Source organism: Xiphophorus hellerii, chromosome 15, assembly GCF_003331165.1.
Source record: "Xiphophorus hellerii strain 12219 chromosome 15, Xiphophorus_hellerii-4.1, whole genome shotgun sequence".
Taxonomy (NCBI): domain Eukaryota; kingdom Metazoa; phylum Chordata; class Actinopteri; order Cyprinodontiformes; family Poeciliidae; genus Xiphophorus; species Xiphophorus hellerii.
This window is the reverse complement of record NC_045686.1, coordinates 1,424,466-1,447,044: the sequence shown is the minus strand read 5'-3', so window position 1 is coordinate 1,447,044 and position 22,579 is coordinate 1,424,466. Positions and strand designations below refer to the sequence as shown.

The window sequence follows — 22,579 nt, the reverse complement described above, 5'->3', positions numbered from 1 at the left end:
AAGTTATTCCAGCTGCACAACATCCAAAGCCAAAGCCTCAACTAAGTATTAACAGTCAACAATTCCAGGAGATTGAATTGAAATGATAGCTAATGCATTAGCAACAGGTTTGCGATACAAAACTAGAATAATAGCATGTTTTCATTTTTAGAAATGAATAATGCAATATTGTCTATCCAGAAAATTTTAAATATAAATGTTTAACCAATGTTGTTTGATAAACATGTACTTTTAAGCCTTATTTCCAGAAAATAAACATGCTGCCATAACTAACTACAAACTGTGCTGTTCTTGATACATGACCATAACATCATGTTTTACTCCAGCTTGTCTAATCTAACATCTCTTTTTTCCCCAAAGTTGTGCTTTTTGTGGCCTTTTTCCAGCTGATCTGATGGCTGCTCCAGATCAAGACCTTTGAGACCCGAGTTGCAGGAACAGTCCTTTAATTGTTCCACCAAACAGGAAGTGAGCACAGAGAAAACGGGTGCGGTGGCAATACAGTTCAACGGGTTCATCTCGGGGAGAGGAAGGAGGGAGGGAAGACAAAGAGTCTGTCAGTAAATAGGATTATATGATAAATCTGGATAATACAGCAGAGGGAGAGAAAGTGTAGCTTTCTGTGAAACAGAAACACGGGAGATATGAAAGGTAGCTTCCAAACCTGGATCTACTAAATAATTTCAAAATATACAAATTCCAAATAAATCAGTTAAAGTGAAAGTCTAGCATTTAAACTCCAAACACTGTGAAAAAAAACCCCATGGTAACATTATATTACTGTTTTGTTGTCTTATTTTAGGGGCATAATCCACCACTTTAAAGTTGGATTAAGGAGCTAATGGAAACATTAACCTGTGATCTGATTGAGTGTTTTAGAGATTGACTCATTTGTTTCTCTCTTTCTACCAAAAACAAAAGTCTTCAGTCTGGTGTTTTGGTCTCAACTAGCTAATTTTTTGAAGGACAACTTTGTTTACAGAGACTTCGTAATTCATTTTATTTGTTGTTTTCTTTATTCATGCTGGATATTTAAAATGTCTTTCAGTTCCAGTATTAAATATTCACTAGAAATTAAATCTTCTAAATATTTGAGAATATGTTCTTGCATTACTATACCATTACCATTATAGTACTTGAAAATGGTCTCAAAACAATATTATTGTTTATTGCAATAACTTTTGGTACTATTTATCATCCAGCAAAATTTTTTATTGTAACAGACCTAAAAGTTATGAACAGGTTAGATTAGGTCTACGGACAAGATTATTCTCAAATATTGAAATTTTTAGTAGAGACATTCACCTTCTACTAATATTATAACTTTATTCTCACAATAACATGACTTTTTTCTCATAAGTATACAAAAAATGGCTCTCATACCCAGTTTTACAGATCAATGTCCATCAGAACAGAACTGTTAATATGAAATGCAACTACTAATTTTAGTAAATTTATTACAAATGTCTGTCCATCTTAGAAAGATGTTATATGAAAACAACATGCTGCCATAACCAAATGTTGAGCTCAGTTAAATAAACAGAAACGGCGAGAAAGCTTGATGATTTCATCCGCTACTACACTGTAAGAATCCCACTGTGGTCCAGATGTAAGATTCAATGACTCCGCCCGAGGTTTTATTGGTTTTTAAAAGTTTTTCCTTCCCTACTGAACAGAACTATGCGGTTTGTACTCCAGCTGAGCTGGAAGTTGTAATGTAACCGTGAATGTGTGAAAGAAGCTGAAGAAACAAAAACTTTACTGCATCACTCTGGAGAGGAAGCAAGGCAATAAATCGTAAAAGTGAGAGTTTCAGGGATGCATCGTGGATCGCCTCAGTTTGACTCTGAGGTGAGGAGGTCATTTCTCCCTGCTTCTGTTGACCTCTGACCTCATAAAATACCAATCTGCCCGTTTACATGCACAGTCATGCACATTTAAATACCCACAGCAAGCACATCTCCATATGTTGGCACAGTTCTTTTCAATATGTCTATTGGAATTTCTAAAACTACTTTTTGTTTTGTTTTTAATGACTCATTTATCTAAGGACAATTTGCTGTTCTTGCTAAGAAAGAACCTCGATCATTGTTCAGTCAGGTCAGTATTTGGGTTGTATTAACTTGTGTTAGTTACTACAATAAATCAACCTGAATCGCCCTCTTTGGAAGACAACATCTTTGTTGCCTAGCAACATCAGCTGCCTGAACAAGCCACCAGAAAAATGAGTCACAGATGAAGGGCGAATGTGAGCTCATCTTCTTCATTTTCTGAGTCGGCTTCATCTATCCAAACACTTTCTTCGTCCGAGAGTAGTGTTTTACAAAGTGGGGGTCGAGGCCCCCTGTGTGGGCCACCAGGTGGCAATAGGTGGGCCTCAGAGAGTTCGAGGGAAAATGAAGAAAAAAAAACAAAAAACTAATAAATTTTTTAATTATACATTTTTATCAAAAGAAAATCTAATATGTTTTCTAGATGTCATGAAATATAAGTTAAAATAAATTAAATCCTATTTTCTCATTGGCTGATTTTCAAATTTATTACGCCTCTTTGCTCTTGAAGGCAGCATTTTTGAGAAACAATTGTAATAATTATTGAACAATGACTAAAAGTGAGGGAAAGATATCTAAAATCAGTTGTTTGTTGTTTTTTTTGTTTTTACATATTTTATGGCTTTGTAAAAGGGAATCCCTGACCAGAAGCTAATGATGTTTGGGAGGTCATGACATGCAAAAGTTTGGGAACCCCAATCAGATAATGGGAGATTTGCTTCAATAAGTGCATTAAAAACATTGATCTTGTTTTTAAAACATGTTATCAAAAACTTGAAAATACAATTAAAAAACAAATATCACATTTTAAAACTTTATATTAATTTCATGGCATCCATATATGTCTAATGTGTCTATAATAGTCTATGACTAATGCATATTTTATCAGCATTTACAAAACACTTTGAACACTTTGCTGAATGTTAATTTTCATAACACCATCTAGGAAAGAAATCTTGCAAAATACAAGTGATATCTTTCTAAGATTTTAAATAACCTTTTAACCATAGAACTAGGTTAGAACGGCTGCATGAAAAAATTTATCAGAAGTCTAACGTAACACTTTTAATTTTGTCTTAAAGTTTGATATTGGACCTGCGAATTAAATCCCATCCAAGTAAAACGGAAAACACAAGCTTTTACTGTTTTGTTAAGACTTCACTTTTGCCAAGCAAACGATGGAACCCACCTGTTAAGTTGCTTTTGATTCATGATAACATTGATCAATGTATCAGATGTAAAAGATTTTAATGACGGCATTTGACAAAATGTAATGTTTATTGCTTGTTTCATGATTTGTTACTATAATGTTTTAAAACATTTGAACTGCCTTGTTGCTGAAATGTGCTAGACAAATAAACTTGACTAGATTGGATGCAAAAATAAGATTTGTTAAAAAAGACAGATTTATGTAATGTTGCACAATTTTTTTAGCATCTAAAGTGCATTATTATGCAAAAGCATTCAGAGTTAGTGCATAAAAACGTGCATACGAGTCATAGATAGAATCATTTCTCCACTGGCAAGATGCAACCTGAATTGTGCAATTAAGAAGCCATAAATCAATCCTGCACAAAAACCCAAAGGGTTCCTTAAGCACCAGCTGAGATGAACAGAAAGACAATGACCTCTTTTTGTTCTGCTGGATAAATCAATATTTTCAGCTTGCTTCTGATGCTCTTGGGATTTGGGATCACAAAGAACAACTGATGCTCCAATTTTTGAGCGATTCAGCCAGACAATCTGGAACCTCATTCTGCACAAACTACAATAATGTGATCTTATTGGCATGGTGTGAGGGTGCTTAACTGGACTATTCTTAGGAAATAAGAGCGCCCAGTTCTGGAGAACAGGTTTTAGTTGCGTCCCTTCCTGCTGATAAGAGAAATCAGCCATTTGGTGTGTTGGACAAGAGATACATCTAAAAGTTTGCAGAAAAGTAGCTCTTAAGAACTGGACATAGGGAATCAAACTACAAACATTTGTGTCCAGAAATCAAATGGAGCATATCCATTAGGACCAATAAGTTCTTCTACTGCCAAATCAAAGCTTGAAGAATGAGAATTACAACTGATTACACAGTTGTGAGTTACAACTTTGAACTCTGACAAACCCTTTGGACCGGTCAGTGTTTTCACTCTTAGTGCCACCCCCTTGACCTCTGATCCCTGACCTTATGGCCTAACCAATGAGCCATCTCTTAAAGTCCATCACATTTACAAGCGTGACTGACCCCGACCTCCAGATGAACTCAACATTGCTCAACAAAAGAACCCTTCAATAAAAATATCAGCAAAGTCCCTTTCAGAGTCACTCTGGTTTTTAATGAAAAGAAAATAAATTAGCAAGATCTATAAACTGTTTTTTATTTGTAATTGTTCAGTGACTTTCTATTATATTCTAATCATATTGCAATGACAAATATTAAATTCCCACATTGAAGAATTTAAAGAAACAGGTTTAAAGAAACTCTGCCTAATCATGCTTTTGTGACTCAGTGTTTTCCAATAATTTATTGCTCGACAGGGCCACAATCTGCAAGCAGCTTCACATGCTGCAGAAAACTCAGAGGAAACTCTGTGTTCGCAGTCAAACTAATAAAATAAATTGTTTAATCAACATCTACATCTATGCAGTCCAAAGATTTAAGATAGATGTATTCATTCTTGAAGAAATTTATATTTTTAAAAATAATGTTCATCTCTTTTCTTCTTATTTACACAGGAAATGCAAGCAGAACATCACTTTAAAAATATATTTAGTAGATAATAAGTTAATAAAGCTGAGAAAAATTGGCATAAATCCCTCAGCAGCATAAATAGGAAAATTAGAAAATTCTTTAACTTTAAAGCTTTAAAGAAATAATAAATTCACCAATTTTCTCTCTTGAAGCAAATCTGAATCCAAGGTTCCCATGTGAGAACTTTGCGACAAACCAGCTTTTGTCACTTCCAGACAATTCTGTGCTTAATCTGCAACACACCCTCATAAAGAAACAAAAAAGATAAGGAGAAGCCACTTACAAGTCGGACATGATAGCTCGCCAAGTGTAACCCTTCCTCCCTTGATCGTTTCCTGTCTGTCATTTTCTTCGTCTGTCTCTGACTCACCTACTCCAACCTCCTACTCTTTCTGTTCTGCGCGTTCCCTCGGCTACATTCGCCCCAAGCTCTCCTTCCTCTCTCCTGATTGGCCGGTGTGACTTACTCGCTCCGTTCTCCAACAGATGTTAACGTGAACGACAACAATGCACAGGCACTGAGAGGTGGTGGGGAGTTTTTGCGCGTGGTAGCCTGAAGGCTTTAGGAGTGATGACATTCACATGCAAATTAAGGTTAGTGTTTGTGTGTGTGTTTAAGTGTGTGCAAACTAAAGTCAAAGGTTAGGTAAACTTTAGAGTTGATAAGGCTGCAGGATTTGTTCAGGCAAGACCTAAAACACTCATACATACAGTTGAAAGTAGATTTTTTTTAAATAAAAAGACACATTCCCCTGTTTGTTTTCCTTTCCTGTTTTAAGAAATAATTATTTCTGTTTGCTTAATACCAGAATAATACACATACAATAAGATGACTATTCTTCTAAAGAAATGTGGTGTCATGGCTTTTTAAGCTCAAACATGTGGCTTTCTTGTGTGACGCCACGGAAAAAGCAAAAAATAATCAGCCAAGATGTCAGGAAGAAAACCTTAACATTTCTGGCTTATCAAAGTGCCTGAGAAGATGCTGGTTGAAGTTGTTGAAACCGAGCCAACCTGGACTGAAAGGCCACTCAGAGAGGAAGAAGCCATTACTCCAACATTAAAAGACAAATTACAGTTTGTAAATGAGTTGAAGCAAAAACATGCTCTGTGGTCCCGCTAAGCTTACACTTCACGCGTTTGCCCATAATGACAAACACGGCATTTCAATTTACAATAAGATAACAAAAAACAATTCTTTAAGAAAACACAACTTTTTTTTTTAATAAAATATTTTTGCACTAGATTTAGGTGGTTTTTCAGCCATATCAAAATTGGTGTGTTTCACAAAATCTGCAGTTTAAACACTTTTTTTGGCATGCTTTTATACTGGGCTGCAACTAACAATTATTTTAGTTGTCGAGTATCTTTTCGGTTATTTTTGATGATTAATTAATTAAAAAAGAAATTGGCACAGTCAGTTTTTTTTATTACATTTTTAATGCAATATGAGAAATACATAAAGAAATTCAAATCAACAATTCAATTCTTTTACAAAAAATTGTGTTATTGCCTAAAATGCAATAACACAGTATTCCTTCAAAGGATGCATCTGCAGCTAAAAAAAAATACATCTAACATCAAAATGAGAAAAGCTCTGACCTTTCTGAGTGATTTAATGTCAATACAGCACAGTGCTAACCTGTTGATCATTTTTTGATTAACCAGTTAATAATTGCATATCAAATATCAAAAGGTGATTAAAAGAAGATTTTTTTTCCAAAGAATTAGAACTGGGTAAAGCTAAAACTTTGCCACTGAAGTTTAGAGAAGAACATATTTACAAAGGGTTTTTTATTTGATCTTAAACAAAAATTTATGTTTTTAAAGTCTGTATCCAGTTAGCAATCAATCGATTACTAAATTAGTTGACGATTAAATAATCGATTCATCATGATTAATCCAATTAATAATTTCAAGCTTTGCCATGGCTAAAATATAAATACATCTCATGTTTAGTGTTTACATTGGTCGCCACCATGTTTTTAATGATTTATTGCGTGAACAAACTCATTCATGTGTGATTTTAATTGCATTTCTTATTTGATGGAAACACGGCTATTGTGAAATTAGAAAGAAAACTTCTTAGAGTAAAAAAAGTAAAAGAAAAAAAACTTTAAAAAATAACTTTGGTAATCTTCACTGAGGTAAATCAAGAGAAGTTAAGTCGGATTTAACGTCTGATGAAGAGAAAACATGATTTTTTTTTATTATAGTACATATAAATATCTGATTTTCGCCATTTTTGAACAGATGTTGCCAATTTTCTTCTAACAGAAATTGGTTTACAGATTAATTTAAGATATTCATGGGGGATGTTAACAACCGGACCGAGCAAATCACCACATGCCGGTAGAAATCTGGAACACGTTAACCTCTGCGTTAGTTAGTTTCACCGCTTTCCTCTCTTCAGTCAAAAGTACACACATATTCTTTCCGTTTGGATGCCATCTTTCACTACCTCAGTTTGTCACTTCTAAACAGCTAACATTTCATTAATTATTTCCTACATATCTCTATGTTCATGCTTTTATTCTTTTCTTATCTCTTTTCCTTGTTTTCTTTGTGCCTTCTATATTAAGTCCATCATTCAGCTTCTATTCATGTGTGTGAGTACTTAAGGATTACTCATAGTAACATTTTTGGGACTTAACCACCAGACGCTTTGCTTAAGCTTTTCCTTTTCTGAGCTGCAGTTTAAGTTTAAGCCCTAAGCTAACAAGAAAATATTCCAGGTAAAACTCAGAGTTCTCAGTAATAAAGTCAAAGAAATTCGTATACTGGCTATATATTTTAAATTTTTTTATGACTACCAGGGCTGGATTTAGAAGAATAAGGGCCCCTGGGCTGAAGCTAGTTTTGGTGCCCTACTGCAAAAAACAACAAAAAAACTCATGCAAATTACAAAACCTGCATACAGATTTGCAGAACAAATTGATGTACATGTAGTTTAAATTAATAAAAGTTCAATAATATTAAAAAAGAAATACCATAAATGAGCCCATAGCCGGAATATAAGGTACAATGATAGTAAAACATGCACAGCATACACAAAAACTATTTTTCGAGGGGGCATCCCCCCAAAACTTTTGACCATGGGCTGCTGGCCCTGTAAGCCCTCTCTAAAGTCTTTCTCAGGGTATTAAAATAATATTTTAGATAAACAGGAATCCCAATTTTTCCCACTAATCAAACCATGACTTAAAAACAAAAACCCAAACTAATCAGTGTATTCTGGTGTTTTAAATACACACAAGACTTCTCTAGGAGGTACGACAGCAGTGAGTTGAGCGCCATGTTGTCTTCCAGAAAAAAGCGCAAAGATGTCCAAGAGACATCTTAGTTGTGCCTTGAACTGTACCATGGCAATGGCTACAAATTAACTACTGTATTTGCCTGCCAAGATATTCAGCCACAAAAGTTCACAGAAAAAGTCAATGAGAAATGAATTACCTATTTTGCTTCTTTGAACAGATTAGGACTATGGGTTATGCCAAACATGCTCATTAAAGTTTTGCACAAAATCATTCTTAGATGATTAGATTTTAGTTTGGTCAGATCTACCAATTTGGAGCTCCTTTCAGAGCTACTTCTGTCCACACGCCCTCCCACTCAACGTTTACACTCACACATGAAAATTACTGCAAACAGATGTGCAATTATACAACCATACATCTTTGAGAAGCAGAAGTGGAGCCTCTTGTACAACCAACAACAATGCAGCAAGGGGTTTCTGAATGGTAAGTCAACAATAAAACACGTCTTTTTCAGTAGCCATTCTACATCAGTAAAACCAGCTGACCAAATGTGCTGGAGCTCAGCTGTGGTTGCTAGGTAACAGCCTAGGCTTCGGTGGGGTTCTGAAGGTTTTCGAAACAGCTAGTTTTCCAGACACCAAAAAACATGAACTTATTGCCAAAATAATAAGTTTTGACAATACGTTTTAACAGCTTGATCTGTTTTTAGAAGCAGTAGAGACCATAATGGATGTATAAAAACATGCAAAATGTGTATTTTACATAATAGGTCCCCTTTAACAATAATTTTATTATTGCCTCATTTCCTATTGTTGAGGAAACCTAATCAGGCATCGTAACTGCATCAGTTTTTCAAAAACACCATCACTGCTTTAATATTCTTCTATTAAGAAAATGGGTAACTTTGCAGCGGTGCTTCTTGGATTTCGTTCACAGCTCTGATGATGAGTCACAGAGAGGCAAACATGGCATTGACAGGAAGTCCCACATGCTCTACTTTTCTCTTTCTTTCTTTCTTTCTTTCTTTCTTTCTTTCTTTCTTTCTTTCTTTCTTTCTTTCTTTCTTTCTTTCTTTCTTTCTTTCTTTCTTTCTTTCTTTCTCTCGCTCCATCTGTCACATGAGCTCTTAACAGTATGTGATTTGAACACCAGCTGGTGTCAATTTAACCCACTAGAGTCTGTTTTTCCATATGTACATCCCACTAGCTTTAGAGAGTTATGTGTTTTAGACTGCTATTTCTAAGTGCAATAAGTGCAACTAATACTGCAGGGTCTTTATGGTGTTTTGCCCTTCCAGAAGGAGGACAGGGTCAAACAAGAGACAGAGGAAACAGCAAAAACATTTGTGGTTTCAGTCTCAGTAGTCAGTCTCCATCTCTTCCTCTCACACACTTTCATATCTTTGAGTCTCAATCTGCCTCAATGACTTTCTCTACCCCCCTTATAACCACACACCCATACAGCCTCTTTCAGGAACTCTCTTTTTTCCGCTGAAGCCACCAATATATACTCGCATTCTTACATCTGCTGACATTTCCTCCCATACACAAACTTCTCCAATGTTTCCTCTGTTAATAAAACACGCTTTGAGTACAGTGGTGACAGATTTCAAGCTTTAACAAATGTATGCAAGAGAAACCTTTCAATTTTTGTTAAAAACAGATCTTTCTAGTAAAACGTTTGGTTGTTTTGTGGTACAGTTTGTTGAGATCTACATATCTGGAAATAAACTGGATTAAACGGTCTTTCAAACTGCCTTGATATGACCTTTATTGTAATTTTTCTCCATATAAATAAACTTAACTGATTTGTCTCAGATGCTTTTGCTTCCAGTTTGCATATTCTTATTTTAGTTTTAATAGTTGAGCCATTATGTCAAGTTTAATTTTGAATTTATCACTTTCCTGTAGGACATTATTGAGGGAGAAAAGCTAACCAAAAACAACATGAAAAATTTATTTGTTCTTAAACTTAATAACTCTGCCACCTCTGGAAACAACAACCTTTGCAATAACTGGTAATGAATCTCTTAAATAATAGTGCAGGGGTTTTGGCCTACTTTCATTTGCAAATCAGTTTTAATTCAACCATATCTTTGAGAATGAATTGCCTGTTTAAGTTTATTATAAAGATTTCAATTCAGACTTTGACTAGGTCACCTCAAATCCTTTCATTTTGGGTGTCAGAAAAAAACAAAGAATAAGAGGGTAAAATGTAAGAGGGTAAATCTCTTTCCATGGGACTGTTTTTGTAGGAGACTCAGAAACTGTACACTAAATAAGAAGCAATATTTGGAAAACTTCCCAAATTTATGAAGTGATGAGAGACCAAGTGATCAGAGTTATTTGTTATTATTTTATTATCTAGAAATTTATCATTTTAAACTTGTAACATAAACTGAAGGTTTGAAAACATGATCTTTTATATCTATGTTTTGCTTCTCTAATTTGAAGAGACTAGTTAAAATCGCACCATCTGCTATAAAACTGTCCCACCTTGGACAAAAGAGCAGGCATTAAAAATAAAAATTTAACTTGGCCATGAACAAAGAACTTATTAAATAGCAGAAATCAAAAATTGCCAACAAAAATCTAACAATGTTTTAGCATAGTCAGCAGTTTTAGGAGTAAAAATAGCAGTTTAGAGAAGTTTTCTTAAAGCAATATTGCAACTTTCAAATGACATGACGGTATGCTTTGACAGTGAAGCCAATTTTACTTCAGAGTAAACAACCAAACTTCTCAATTAGATGTTGATAAAAATAAAGTTTCCACACAAATGGAACAATTTACATGAATACAGAAAATAAAAAGAATAGTCTAGAAATAAGACTGTTAATAAAAATACCTTATTTTCACATTGTTCTAAATAATTGAACTAATCATTCAAAATATTGTAACACTAATCCTGTAAACTCTACATAGAGTCACTCCACAGATACTTAATGAAGTGACCTGAGTAAAGCACAGGATCCTGTCCAAACACAATTAAATGGACCTTAAAACATGTGTCAAACTCAATTATCAACAAGGCATATCAAAACTGGAAGCTAGCTAACAGTAATCTAGCTCCTCAGCAGTAATAATAAGACACTTACCAAAAAGACTAAATGTCTTGTTAATTAAATAAATAAATTACAAAGCTGTTTGTATTTATGTATTTGAGGTGGAGGAAGGAAGACTCCTCAGAAACAAATTAGCAAGTATGTTAAATGTTTTTTGTTGCCGCAAAATTGCAGAACATCCTGTAATGATATAATTTATTTGAAAGTGTATGCATTCACCTCATGAAAAGATACATTTTAGATTAAAGAATGCCTATAGAATCTGCAAAAAATAAATCTAATAAAAAATATACATATTAAAATGGAGTGTGGAGTCAAAAGAGCAAATTTCATATGGTTGTAGGTTTAGGCAGCACATTGAAGACAGACCGCCTTATTTCTGAGTTTATCTGTACCATTAATCACAGTTGCTTTAATGTCACTTTCTCTTTACTGTATTGAAAGGAGACTCTGATGGCTTTTTTTAACTTAAAGTCTGTCTGATGCCCTCTGTTTCAGATCTGTAGAAATAGAGCAAACGTGTGGAGCAAATTATGTGTAGGCAGTCTATTTGCATCATTTATGATGTAAATCTAGGCCCTGACCTTGTTGCTCCACAAGAAATTAATATATTCAGAACAAAGCAGCGGGTAGGGATTTTATACCTCTCCCTTAGAGACTTAAAGACTCTGCGCTTACAGGTGGATGCCAGATGGTGCAGCTGTGAAAACGGAATAAGAGTAGCAGCAGAAAGGGACAGCATAGTTTTAAGGTGGTTGGAGCAGAGGCAGGGCAATAAAATTAAGTGGCTAACTACAGAAGTTTATAAAAAAAAAAACACAAAAATATTGAAGATTTAAGTTTGTTCTCTTGTTTTATTTCTAAAGTAAACATAACGCAGAGTTAGCACAAACTGAATTATAATTACACTCATTGTGATACTGCCTGGCATGCAGTTTATTTATTTACAGCTGAGGGATTTCCCTTTCACTCAGCCACTCAGCAATGCAAAAAAACAAAAACAAAAAAAAAAAAACACAGCCAATATCCGATGCGATCATATCCTGTAAAATCAGACTGTATTTTTGTCTACTCTGCTAAATACTCCAGAGTAGGTATACAAAACACTGCAGAAGTACTATGTTTTTATTTGATAGATCAAAACAAAGTCGAAGGAAAATGATACATGGCAACATGTGGTCTGCAGTTTGTATTCAGCCCACCGAAGTCAATACTTTCTAGAAGCACCTTATTTATAAAAATACATTGAAATTTATTTTTGTAAAGTGGCAAAATCTGAAATGGTTCGAGCAGGATGAATACTTTTTTTTTTTTTACAAAATCTTCACACAGACATGGACTTGTTTGTCTCCCACCTCCATCTTCCAGCGGCTGAGCCATTCTTCTTTCTGCCTCCTGCTGATGTAGTACGGATCCCCAGCCTGGAAAGTCACTCTGGGTACCGGCCTCCTCCGGAGCCTCCCTGTCTCTCCCTGTGGACCCACAAACAAACACCACAGCCGTCAGACTCGTTTTTACATGTAAAAATAAGAAATAAGCAAATGTGTTGCAGCTACTAGTTTTTTCACCTCTCTCGGGGAGTCACAGTTTCTCTCATCTGGTTCGTCTGCAGCAAAGGAAAAAGTTAATGGGCTGTTAGTCAACTTTTAACAAGAAGTTTCATAAGGACAGAAAGTCATGGTTTTCATCACTCTGTCAAAGCTGCTATATTTAAAATCACAGGGACTTGAAACGTACCAGTGTTAAGTACTTCTTAAAGGTTGCTTGTTATGATTCCTTGAACAGGTTAGAATTGGTTTATGGGCGATACAAAACAAGATCATGACATTTTTTGCACAAAATAATGCCTAGATAATGAGTTCTAGTCTGCTCAGTTCTGCTTATTTTGAGCTCTTTTCAGAATGAGCTGTTTTAGGGCCTCTGCCACTTTAAATCCAAATAAGCTGCTGCTAGCCACGCCCCCAGCTCAAAGTTCACACTCACAGATGAAAATGTCTGCAAAAAGATTTGCAATTACAACACTGTGCATCTTTGAAAAGCAGAAGTAACACCTCCTGCACAACAAATGGTTTCTGAATGATAAGTCAACGAAACACTTGCTTTTTCTAGAAAATACAGTGGTAAAACCACTTATCAAACGTTGAGGGGCAGTGCTTGATGATTTGTGACATTGCATTCTGAAGGTTTTTGAAACAGCTCATTTTCCAGACACCAAAAAATTTAAATTTATTGTCAAAAAATGTCACTTCGGCCAAATGGAAGTACAAAAACATGCAAAATGTAAATTTTACCCCGTTTACCGGAGTTTTCATTGAAGTTAAGGCACATGTACTGTAGCTCTGGATGCAAAATACTTTTAAAGGTTGCTTCATTCTAAAATATTAAACAGCTTTTTCCACTGGCATAGTCCACTGCAGTGAACTGATGGCGCTCGTAAACGGTTAACACGGTTTTGTACGGTGTTTCGGACTTCAATGAGGTCGTTTACAGAAAACGCCATGAGGAGGCCATTTTGTGAGTGGCAAAACAGACTTGTTCTACTACTCATTACTGATTGCCTTTACTCATAGATTAAGAATCAGTTTTTGAAACAAGGTATTTATTTCTATTTCAGTCAGAATGCCACAGGAGAAGTTACTGTGCAGACGCCTTCTCGGGTCATTTCATGTTCTCTGGGTCTAGCAGCAATAAACTCGGGTTTGATTGGGCTTTGCAGCAGGATAATGATCCACAGCACACCTTCAACTCGATGGTGATGTTCTGACATGATCTTAAACAGGGTGTTCTCACTTGAAATCCCTCCAAAATGGTTGAAAAAGGAGAGTGGACCTAAATTCCTCCACCGTGATAAAAGAGTAATTGCTAGTTACCGTAAACGCTGATGAAAGTTGTTGTCAGTAAAGGTGGAACAACCAGTTTATAGAGCACTTACTGATTCACATAGAGTGTGGGTTGGTTTGGATAATCTTTTTTCCCCTGTCCTGCATTTGTATTTACCTAAGCTATCTCTATAAGTAATTTAAATTGAATTACATTAAAACTATCTTCACAAAAAAGCAAAAACCATAAAACTGCAGAAAAAGTAAATATTTTGACTCTGAATCACTATAAAATATAAATATACCTTTATTCCTTTCAGATTGGTCTAGTTTTCGGCGCCTTCGTTTCTTCTGTGAGGAAGGGTTTGGCTCTGGCTCCTCTGGCGGAGTGGGGGGGGCATTTGCACAGGGGTCAGAGGTCGCCATCTCCTGAGAATCAGACAGCGCAAAGTTTAGGTCAGACAAAATTGCCTCTCTACCCGTGTCTAGACAATTTAATGGGCACGCATTTACAAAAATCATACATGCACATGTGCAGGTTTTATACAATCAAATAAACTAGAGAGAAAGAGCTACTGCAATACCTGCACATACCAATTAGTCTAACCTCATTAGAGCAACACTGAGCAGGTATTTCCAGCAGGGCTCCCATTAGCACAAGCACACAGTGTACTGGATAAGAAGTGGGTAGTGTTGAAGTTATTACCAGTGTTGATAATTAACAAGTACATCTGAGGGGGTTTGATCATTTATACAAACTGCTGAGAAGATAAAAAATTATTTGGTTTAAAAAGTTAGAATCATTAAGTTAAAAAAAAAGCTGGAAAATACCTGACTAGTAAACCCAAGCTATCTTAATTAGACCTATTCATCAATGTTGCTAAACTTTCTCTGTTTAAGTTCTAAAACAAAACCAGCAGGGGTTTTATATGTGTGTGCTGCTAACAAGTTTTATGGGTGGGAAGTTAAAAGAGAGGAAAACAGGGACGAATGTGAAGCTCAAAGGCCACAGCAACATCAGCTTGTGCTAACAAGCATGCAAAGGCTGTAATGAACAGCTGAGGATGCCTGTAAAATTGAGAGAACAGGAAAGGTGACCGAAAGAGCCTCAGGACAGACTGAACCACACCAGCACACTTTTCACTCTGATATTCAAACAGAAACATGTTAGTTGTGAAGGTACATTTCATTTTCAAACCCTAAATTATCCCGCATAAATCCAAACTTATTTTGCATCACTGATTCAGGTATATCTAATACTAACAGACAGTATTGGGCCACTTATTTTCTGCTGTGTCAGCTGTAAAAGTTAATGCAGGATCCAGTACTAAAAGGCGGCAGGGAATTTTTATGTCTCTGGTACACCCAATTAGTTTTATTCTTCCTGACAGACAGCAAGTCAGAACTCTGGCTATGTTATGACAAAAAAAATGTTCAAAATTCAAATACACTAACAAAGGTACAATAACTCAAAATAACAGTTTAGAAGCCGCAAAATAGAAATAAACAGATAAAATGATAATGGAGAAACCCGAAACAGAGCTTTAGCTTTCAGATAAAAATTTAAAAACTACATAAATCAAACAAATCCAACCACGTGGCTGAAATAAGTAAAAACTTGCTATGTAAAACAAATACAATTAGCTTAGATGATTAAAAATGTATGCAGAAAACAAGCCTGGAATGAGTAAACCAAATGAGTGAAGCATTGTCTATCTTCTGCATATGAAGTACAACCACGTGGCCTAGACACGAGCACGTGGCATTAGTATGGTTTTAGCACCAAAATTATTTTAAAGCTGCATTAAGCAATTTAAGACATCACTGTAAAAGTGTCTACAACTAACTTTTAGGCAAACAACTCACTACTTACTCAGCAGAAACAGAGGAATCTGGGCTTGCAGTCATCTTTTTGGCCATGTGACGAATGTAAACTCATTTCAGCTCTGGTTTGGTCCACAAAACTCCTGAGAAAAATATCTGGATTTGTTTTACTTTACACGAACTCGACGATCTTCAGCCACTTCGCATGTGCTATGTGCCACTTAGTGCTGAACAGGAAGTGCACAGTCAAAATGCGTGAGCTGACTGCTGCAGGTGCACAAGTTGCGCTTCGTTTTTGCAAAGGTGAACTAAAACTATTACCCGAATGTGTCAGCAGACTACAGTGTCTGGGAATCATTTGATTTAACGAAACTACTGCAGAATATTGCTTAATGCAGCTTAGGTATGATGGTTGAGACAGAAATGAGCAAGCATTCACCACAATGAAAGCTCTGGTTCATCAGATCACATATTTCCATTGGAAAATAAAGTTATTTCTCTTGTTTCAGTATTAAATACCTCATCAATGACCTTCACTTCCTCTTTTCTCAGAATCTAAAGCTGTCTGCTGTAGAGTCACAGACAGGGTGGAAAGTACCAACTCTTTTTCACCGCTGACAGACACTAACTTGAACTCTTCATACAATGAAGCATGAAAACGACAGGCAGTATTAGGTTGAATTAAACTCTGATTATACCCAATGGGAGGCAGAGCACAGAGCAAGATGTAGCAAACAATAAAACAACAGTGAACTGAAAATAAAGTGATAAATCAGCAACTGAGGGGTTAATTGTTGTACACATGGTTGCAAAAACCACAACATAAAGACGTAAAAACGAGCCAAAATATGTTGTGGCCATTATGACTATGATAAACAGAGGTATTTCAGTCATTTTAATTAAAAGTAACTGCTAAAGATTAAAGAGGTGTCTTGTTGAAATGTATATATCACCACAAATGGCAGAAAATGTCATCAAAAAGGATTAAAATAAACCTTTAATTGGAGCAGCATAATCTCTCAGGGAGAGGAGGATTTCTACAAAACAATTACTACAAAATAAATATAACTTACATTTTTTACTACCTAGAAACTCTATGAACTTTAGATTAGTACTGAATAACTTCCTGTTTCATTTGTGCAGAAATATGACGTCGCCACTCTTCAAAATAGAATAAAAGAGAAAATGGTTTTTAAGTTAGATGTGTTGGTGAAATGAATAGAACTGCAATAAACAAACTTAGATGAGCGGCCATGTTTTTCTTGCCACAAAACACAGAGAGGTGGTTGGAAAGAGAGGTAAAATGAAACTTTGAAGCAAATAAAAATACTGACATCTTGGTGACATCAGATCTCCATAGCAACCATTAGGAGCTACCTCTGCAGCAGCCAATTAATTGAGGGGCAAAACAAGCTTAAACGTGTGATTTGTTAAATGTTTTTCGCCAACACACAAACTCTGCATCTGGTGTAAAATAAAATAAAACCTCACACAAACTGCTAAGTATGCTGGAAGACCTGTGATGCTGCTTTACTTCCAAAAACTCTAAGAAGCTTGTTAGAGTGCATGGTGTCATACAACACTTCAAAATGTCAGAATATGTTAAATGAAAACTTGGTAGCTTCAACCAGAAAATTTTAAAATTTGTTTTTACACAGAATAATGGCCCAACACATACAACCAAACCGACACAAAGCTGGTTCAGTCAACACAAAATTAATCTTTCCATGACCATTTTAGTCAAGAAATCAATTAGATTAGATAACAGATTACTCCTTTAAAATATAAATATGTTTTATTTCTTCACTGACAAAAATTATCAAAGGGTTGCTTTTCTTTAATATTTTTAGGGGTGTTTAACTCAACTTTAAAATTATTAAATTTTATGTAAAAAGAAACCAACTTTTTATCTGTTTTCCCACAACTCAGTAATAATCCAATTTAATGTTATGTTTCACTTTTTAAGTATTAGATCCCGTCTTGTTTGTTTAATTCTTATAAAAATTTATTATTACTAAAAGCTACATGAGCTAAATCAGCTATCAGCTGCTTTTTTTTTTACAAGCTAATGCAACTGTTTGTTTATTTTTTAAGTTTATTAACCAAACCATTAAAAAAATATTTTTAAATTATACATTTAAAATGTGCAGATAATTATCTCTACTAAGGGACAGATTGGTGGAGTTGTACTAGACATTACTGTTACATTAATTATGGGCTGGACTTTAAAAATGGATGTAGCCACAAAGTCTGAAATACTAAAACCACTGGGGAAGTTTCTTAGACCATTTACAGTACAGACAGGAAGATGACTTGAAAAATGTTTCAAAGGCTATTCCCAAACGGCAAAAAATAAAGATTGACTTCCTTAATTGTCCTCTTTACGGTCATTAAACGCTGGTAATAGTTTTTGGAAATGTACTTGTTTTGATTGATGCAAATAATTCAATCATATTTATGTTTAACATCAAGCTCTAGCTTGGTCATCTTCCAAATATATTCAACTGGTTCAAAGACCAAGAAAATGGCATAACAACCGGCTGAATTCTCTAAATTTAAGTACATAGATCTCCAAGTTACTATGTAACCACTGCATTCTTTACTACTTGTTTAATCTATAAGAAGCGAGGCTTGTCTCAGAGTTAGTTCCTGACTGCCTGTTGGATAATAATTATGATATGTTGGCTCAATAGACAAGTGGAACGTCTAATTACTACTACTGACACATTCGTACAATAATTACTACAGAAATGTTCTGTCTTCAGATGCTTCATAGTTTCTGACTTTAGGAAAATGTGTCTGAGCTCCTAAATAGTCACATAACAAGCAACTGAACAATTCTTTAGATGGCGTTCAGAGGGGGTGTTCTGCATGACTCAGGCTTTAAAGACATCTGATTTAGGCTAAATGACAAATTCCTCTTTTTACAACAGTACTAACTCCAATTGCACCATGAAGCACATTCTCATAAAAACTGCTAAAATGAAACTGCATCTTTACAATTGGAAGATGTGAGGCAGAAGTGTTGCTGTTACTGTTTTAGCTTCAAATCGATTTATATTGACCTAATAATGTGGGATTACTGTACACCACCTTCATTACTAAAGAGGAAAACAGGCCAAAATCCACCCATCCGTCAACACTTCATCACAGAGCAACACAGGACAAGAAATCAAGAACACACACTCACCTAAAGACAGTTTTAGAGAGGCTAATTTGATTTTGCACAGAAAAAAAATTTGATAATTTTTTTATTGCTTTTTTCCCTAAAAATTAATTACAAATAACTGATAATAGCAATCATTCCTTCTATGAGTTGAACCCCAAAGTATTACTCCCAGGCTATGAGACGTTTTGTTTAATTACGAGAACATAATCATAATATTCACAGACAAAAGACATAATTTTACCGGAAACACATCTTAGAATTACAAGAAAATAGCAGTTTTAATTTGAAAAAAGCTTGGGTAATAATTTTTTAATTATTTTTTATGTTGGAGTTGTCATAAAACTTCTACTTTATTCTAACTTTATTCTTATAATATTAAGACTTATTCTCGTATTATTTCAATTTTATAACCTTGTGACATTATTCTCATATTAATACGACTGTATATTTGTAACATTATGACTTTATTCTCGTAAAAAAACCAAAAAAACTTAGCCTAACCCTTATATTTTGTAAAAATGCTTGTCAAACAAGATGGCGTGCTGACATCACTCTACACTAACCCAAAGAGTGCATTGGTGAAAAAAAATGTACATCTTCAAACAACAAAAATTCACCCAGCCCTACTTAAATTAAATTTCACATTTGCATGCCCATAAAATATTTGGCCAGTCAGATGGACTTCTTGATTCCTACAATTTATGTAAATATTGTTTAAAATGAAAAACATCTGAAACAGTAATGAAAACATGCAGAAAAATAAGGTAAAATATCATCACTGTAGTATTAAAAAAACATTCAAAATAAATGTTTTCCTTACGATTTTACTCTGGTAGGTGTCATCTATGATTTCTTTTAAAAACTGACATTGTCATGTTTTATAAGGTCACAATTCACCTCCAATGTTTCAATCTTTATAAGACAGAAGTAGTGTTATTCTTCCTTGAGTACATTTTGTGGCTACTCTACCCATGTTTTAAAGACCTAACTGTGAAAGTTTTATATTAAAATCACTATAAAAGTTATATGGCAGTTGATTATTACTGTATTTTAAACCTTTCTGAAGTAAAAACCACAAAAGTGTTTCATATATATGCATACATACACATAGTTGCAGACAAAAAGGCAGAAAAAAAGAAACACTAAAAACTTGTATACATAATTCTGCTTGTACAAGTGCTATTTACCTCTATGATTGATGGTGTTATTACAGAGAGTGCCAGTGGAAAGGTACTGGTCAAGATGTGAAGACTTATTTCTCACGTTTGTTTTAACTGCAGTCCTTTTCGTGCTATGTGTGTGTGTGTGCGCGTGCATGTGTGACAAGACTCACATTAATCCTGCCCGCCTTGTCAGGGCTCAGACATCAAAGCATGATCAAACCTGCCCTCTCTCCCACACACACACACACACACACACACACACACACACATTTTTGGAAAAACACACACGCTCTTTTGTGGTGGTGTTCGTTCCTTCTGTCTGGGATTGTTTGATCTACGCTGACATGCAGCTTCTGCTGAACAAGTTGGTCAACTCAAAGCCACAAAGAGACAGAAATACAGACGAGAGGAACTGCCGAAAACAGAGCGACTGAATAAACACAACAAACATAGACATAACAAGAATACAACTCTGAAACATGTTTCACAATTAGTGACTGGAAGGTTGATAGTTAATAACCAAACTATATCAAGATAATCTAATATAACGTTATATAATTGGCACAAAATGCACAAATAATAGCTTATGAGTGAGCACATGCGATTGTAGTGACTCCTAACCTATTTAAACACTAATCTGGGTCATTATGTGTTATTTTTTTTAAGCTTTTGTTTTAGGAACATGAAAGCATTCACCAGTAAAAATACAAGTGGCAACAAAATTTAAATAAACATTGGTTCTTAACATCGACCCAGTTTTACTTGCAGATACAGATATGTTAATAAAACAGCAGAAACCAATGCTGATGCTGATATGTTATGAATCCCAACCACATATCTCACAGTAGCCGTGTTTCCATCAACAATTTATTAATGCAAATTGAAGAAAAAGTTGATGAAAACATTAAAATCCAAAATAAATTTGTCCATTTTGGAAAAATGTTTTTACACTTGCTTGAGGTTTTTTGGCTTTTTCGAAAGAGTTAACGTGCTAAACAAACTTTCCCATCCACTGGTGGGTCTGTGCCTTACCAGAGGCATGAAAGCCTAGTTGATTCAGAGTTACTTATTTCTGGGTATTGGATAAAGTATTATTACAGTTTTCAAATTATGATTTCATTTATTAAAGAAAAAAAGCTAGTGGGCTGTTCAGGAGCATCTTAGTTCAAACTTTGAATAGGCCACTCTGTAGAAAAGACATTTCTCTCCAGGATTTTCTAACACAGAGCACACTGTCCAAAAAGTTTGACTCATTAGTCCACAGAATATTTTCAGAAAAGTCTTGTGGATGGGTTTTGGAAAATGTGAGAAAAGCCTTTCTGTTATTTTTGATCAGCAGTTTTTCTTTGTTTGCTCCTGAACTCTTCCATTTTTGCTTATCCTCCCTTTCTTATTGTCGAATCATGAACACCGACCTTAGCTGAGACAAGCGAGGCCTGCAGCATTTTAGCATCGTTCTATTTTTTTCTGTAACTTCCTGGATTAGTCGTTGAAGGTTTATCACTGCTGCATATTTTCTCTTGTTGTGGATCAGTGGTTCGCTTAAAAAACAATAGCTTTGATAAGCTAAAATGGAAACAGTTTCATAATATGCTTAGGTATTTTCAATTTGTTCTAAAACTCCTATTGCAATACAAAACTAGATTATTTTGCAACAAAAAAAAACGCAAAAAATGCGGTTTTTTGATACGCATTTTCTTATAAATGCGTATCAAAAAAAACTTAGGACAGTCTGTTGAACAGCTAGAACCGAACACAGTGACTTAGTATTACTTAATGAAAAGAAAAAGTACTTCTGCCAATTATTACTCAAGTAAAACCACTTTCAAAAAAATATTTCTACATTGAAAATACTTCACAATTTGAAGTTGAGATCCATGTAAAACACTTCTGTCTTACTCCTGGTCAGTAGGTGGCAGTAATTCACCAATTAGTGTACTGCCAACCTCCATAAAATAAGAAGAAGAAGACAAAGCAAACATGCAGCAACTGTGAGCAGCTGAACAGGTTGTTGTTCCAAACAAACAGCAGAAAAAAAGAAAACTTACTTTTCATAGTGAATGTGAAGAGGTGAGGTGCAAATGATGGTGATGTTGTGATGATTTTGTTATGTTATGATTTTGTTTAAAATGCTGCAAATTTGGTCATTAGAACAACATGTGATCAGATCTATGTAAAAACTCTGAAAAGGAGATTTTTCTTTAGTATATTACTGTATAACTGATAAGGTATTTAAAAATGAAGCGACATAGTTCATGATTTCTCACAAATAATAATACAGTTGAAATAAAGAGTTGCACATTAATATTCATCTATTTTCTAGATACATTATCATTGTTGATAATTGTGAGAAATATTAAATATGAATAAAAAATACACTTAGATAAATTAAGTGATATAATTAAAAGTAAACTGGTAGAAGTAGATCTCAGTTACAAAAAGTTTGTGACCCCTGCTTTATATGACCACCACTTCAAGGATAAACCTTGGAA

The 22,579-nt window shown here is 34.9% G+C and overlaps 1 protein-coding gene across 8 annotated transcripts in view; it reads right to left on the bottom strand.

The window, feature by feature from the left end:
- The window catches only part of LOC116733992 (DNA (cytosine-5)-methyltransferase 3A-like), a 66,187-nt gene that overhangs the window by 25,990 nt on the left and 17,618 nt on the right, over window positions 1–22,579 (bottom strand). For 5 of the 8 annotated variants that reach the window (XM_032585048.1, XM_032585050.1, XM_032585051.1 and 2 more), the window contains exons 4-6: window positions 14,237–14,360; window positions 12,681–12,718; window positions 12,468–12,584 (exon numbers count right to left, since the gene is read on the bottom strand). The exons of 1 other annotated variant lie outside the window; for it this stretch is intronic. In XM_032585048.1, the coding sequence (XP_032440939.1) occupies window positions 12,468–12,584; window positions 12,681–12,718; window positions 14,237–14,360 (279 nt within the window). Of the gene's footprint in view, window positions 1–5,074; window positions 5,185–12,467; window positions 12,585–12,680; window positions 12,719–14,236; window positions 14,361–15,804; window positions 16,658–22,579 lie in introns of those variants that run through there. 2 more of the 8 variants (XM_032585053.1, XM_032585055.1) reach the window with 2 other exon arrangements.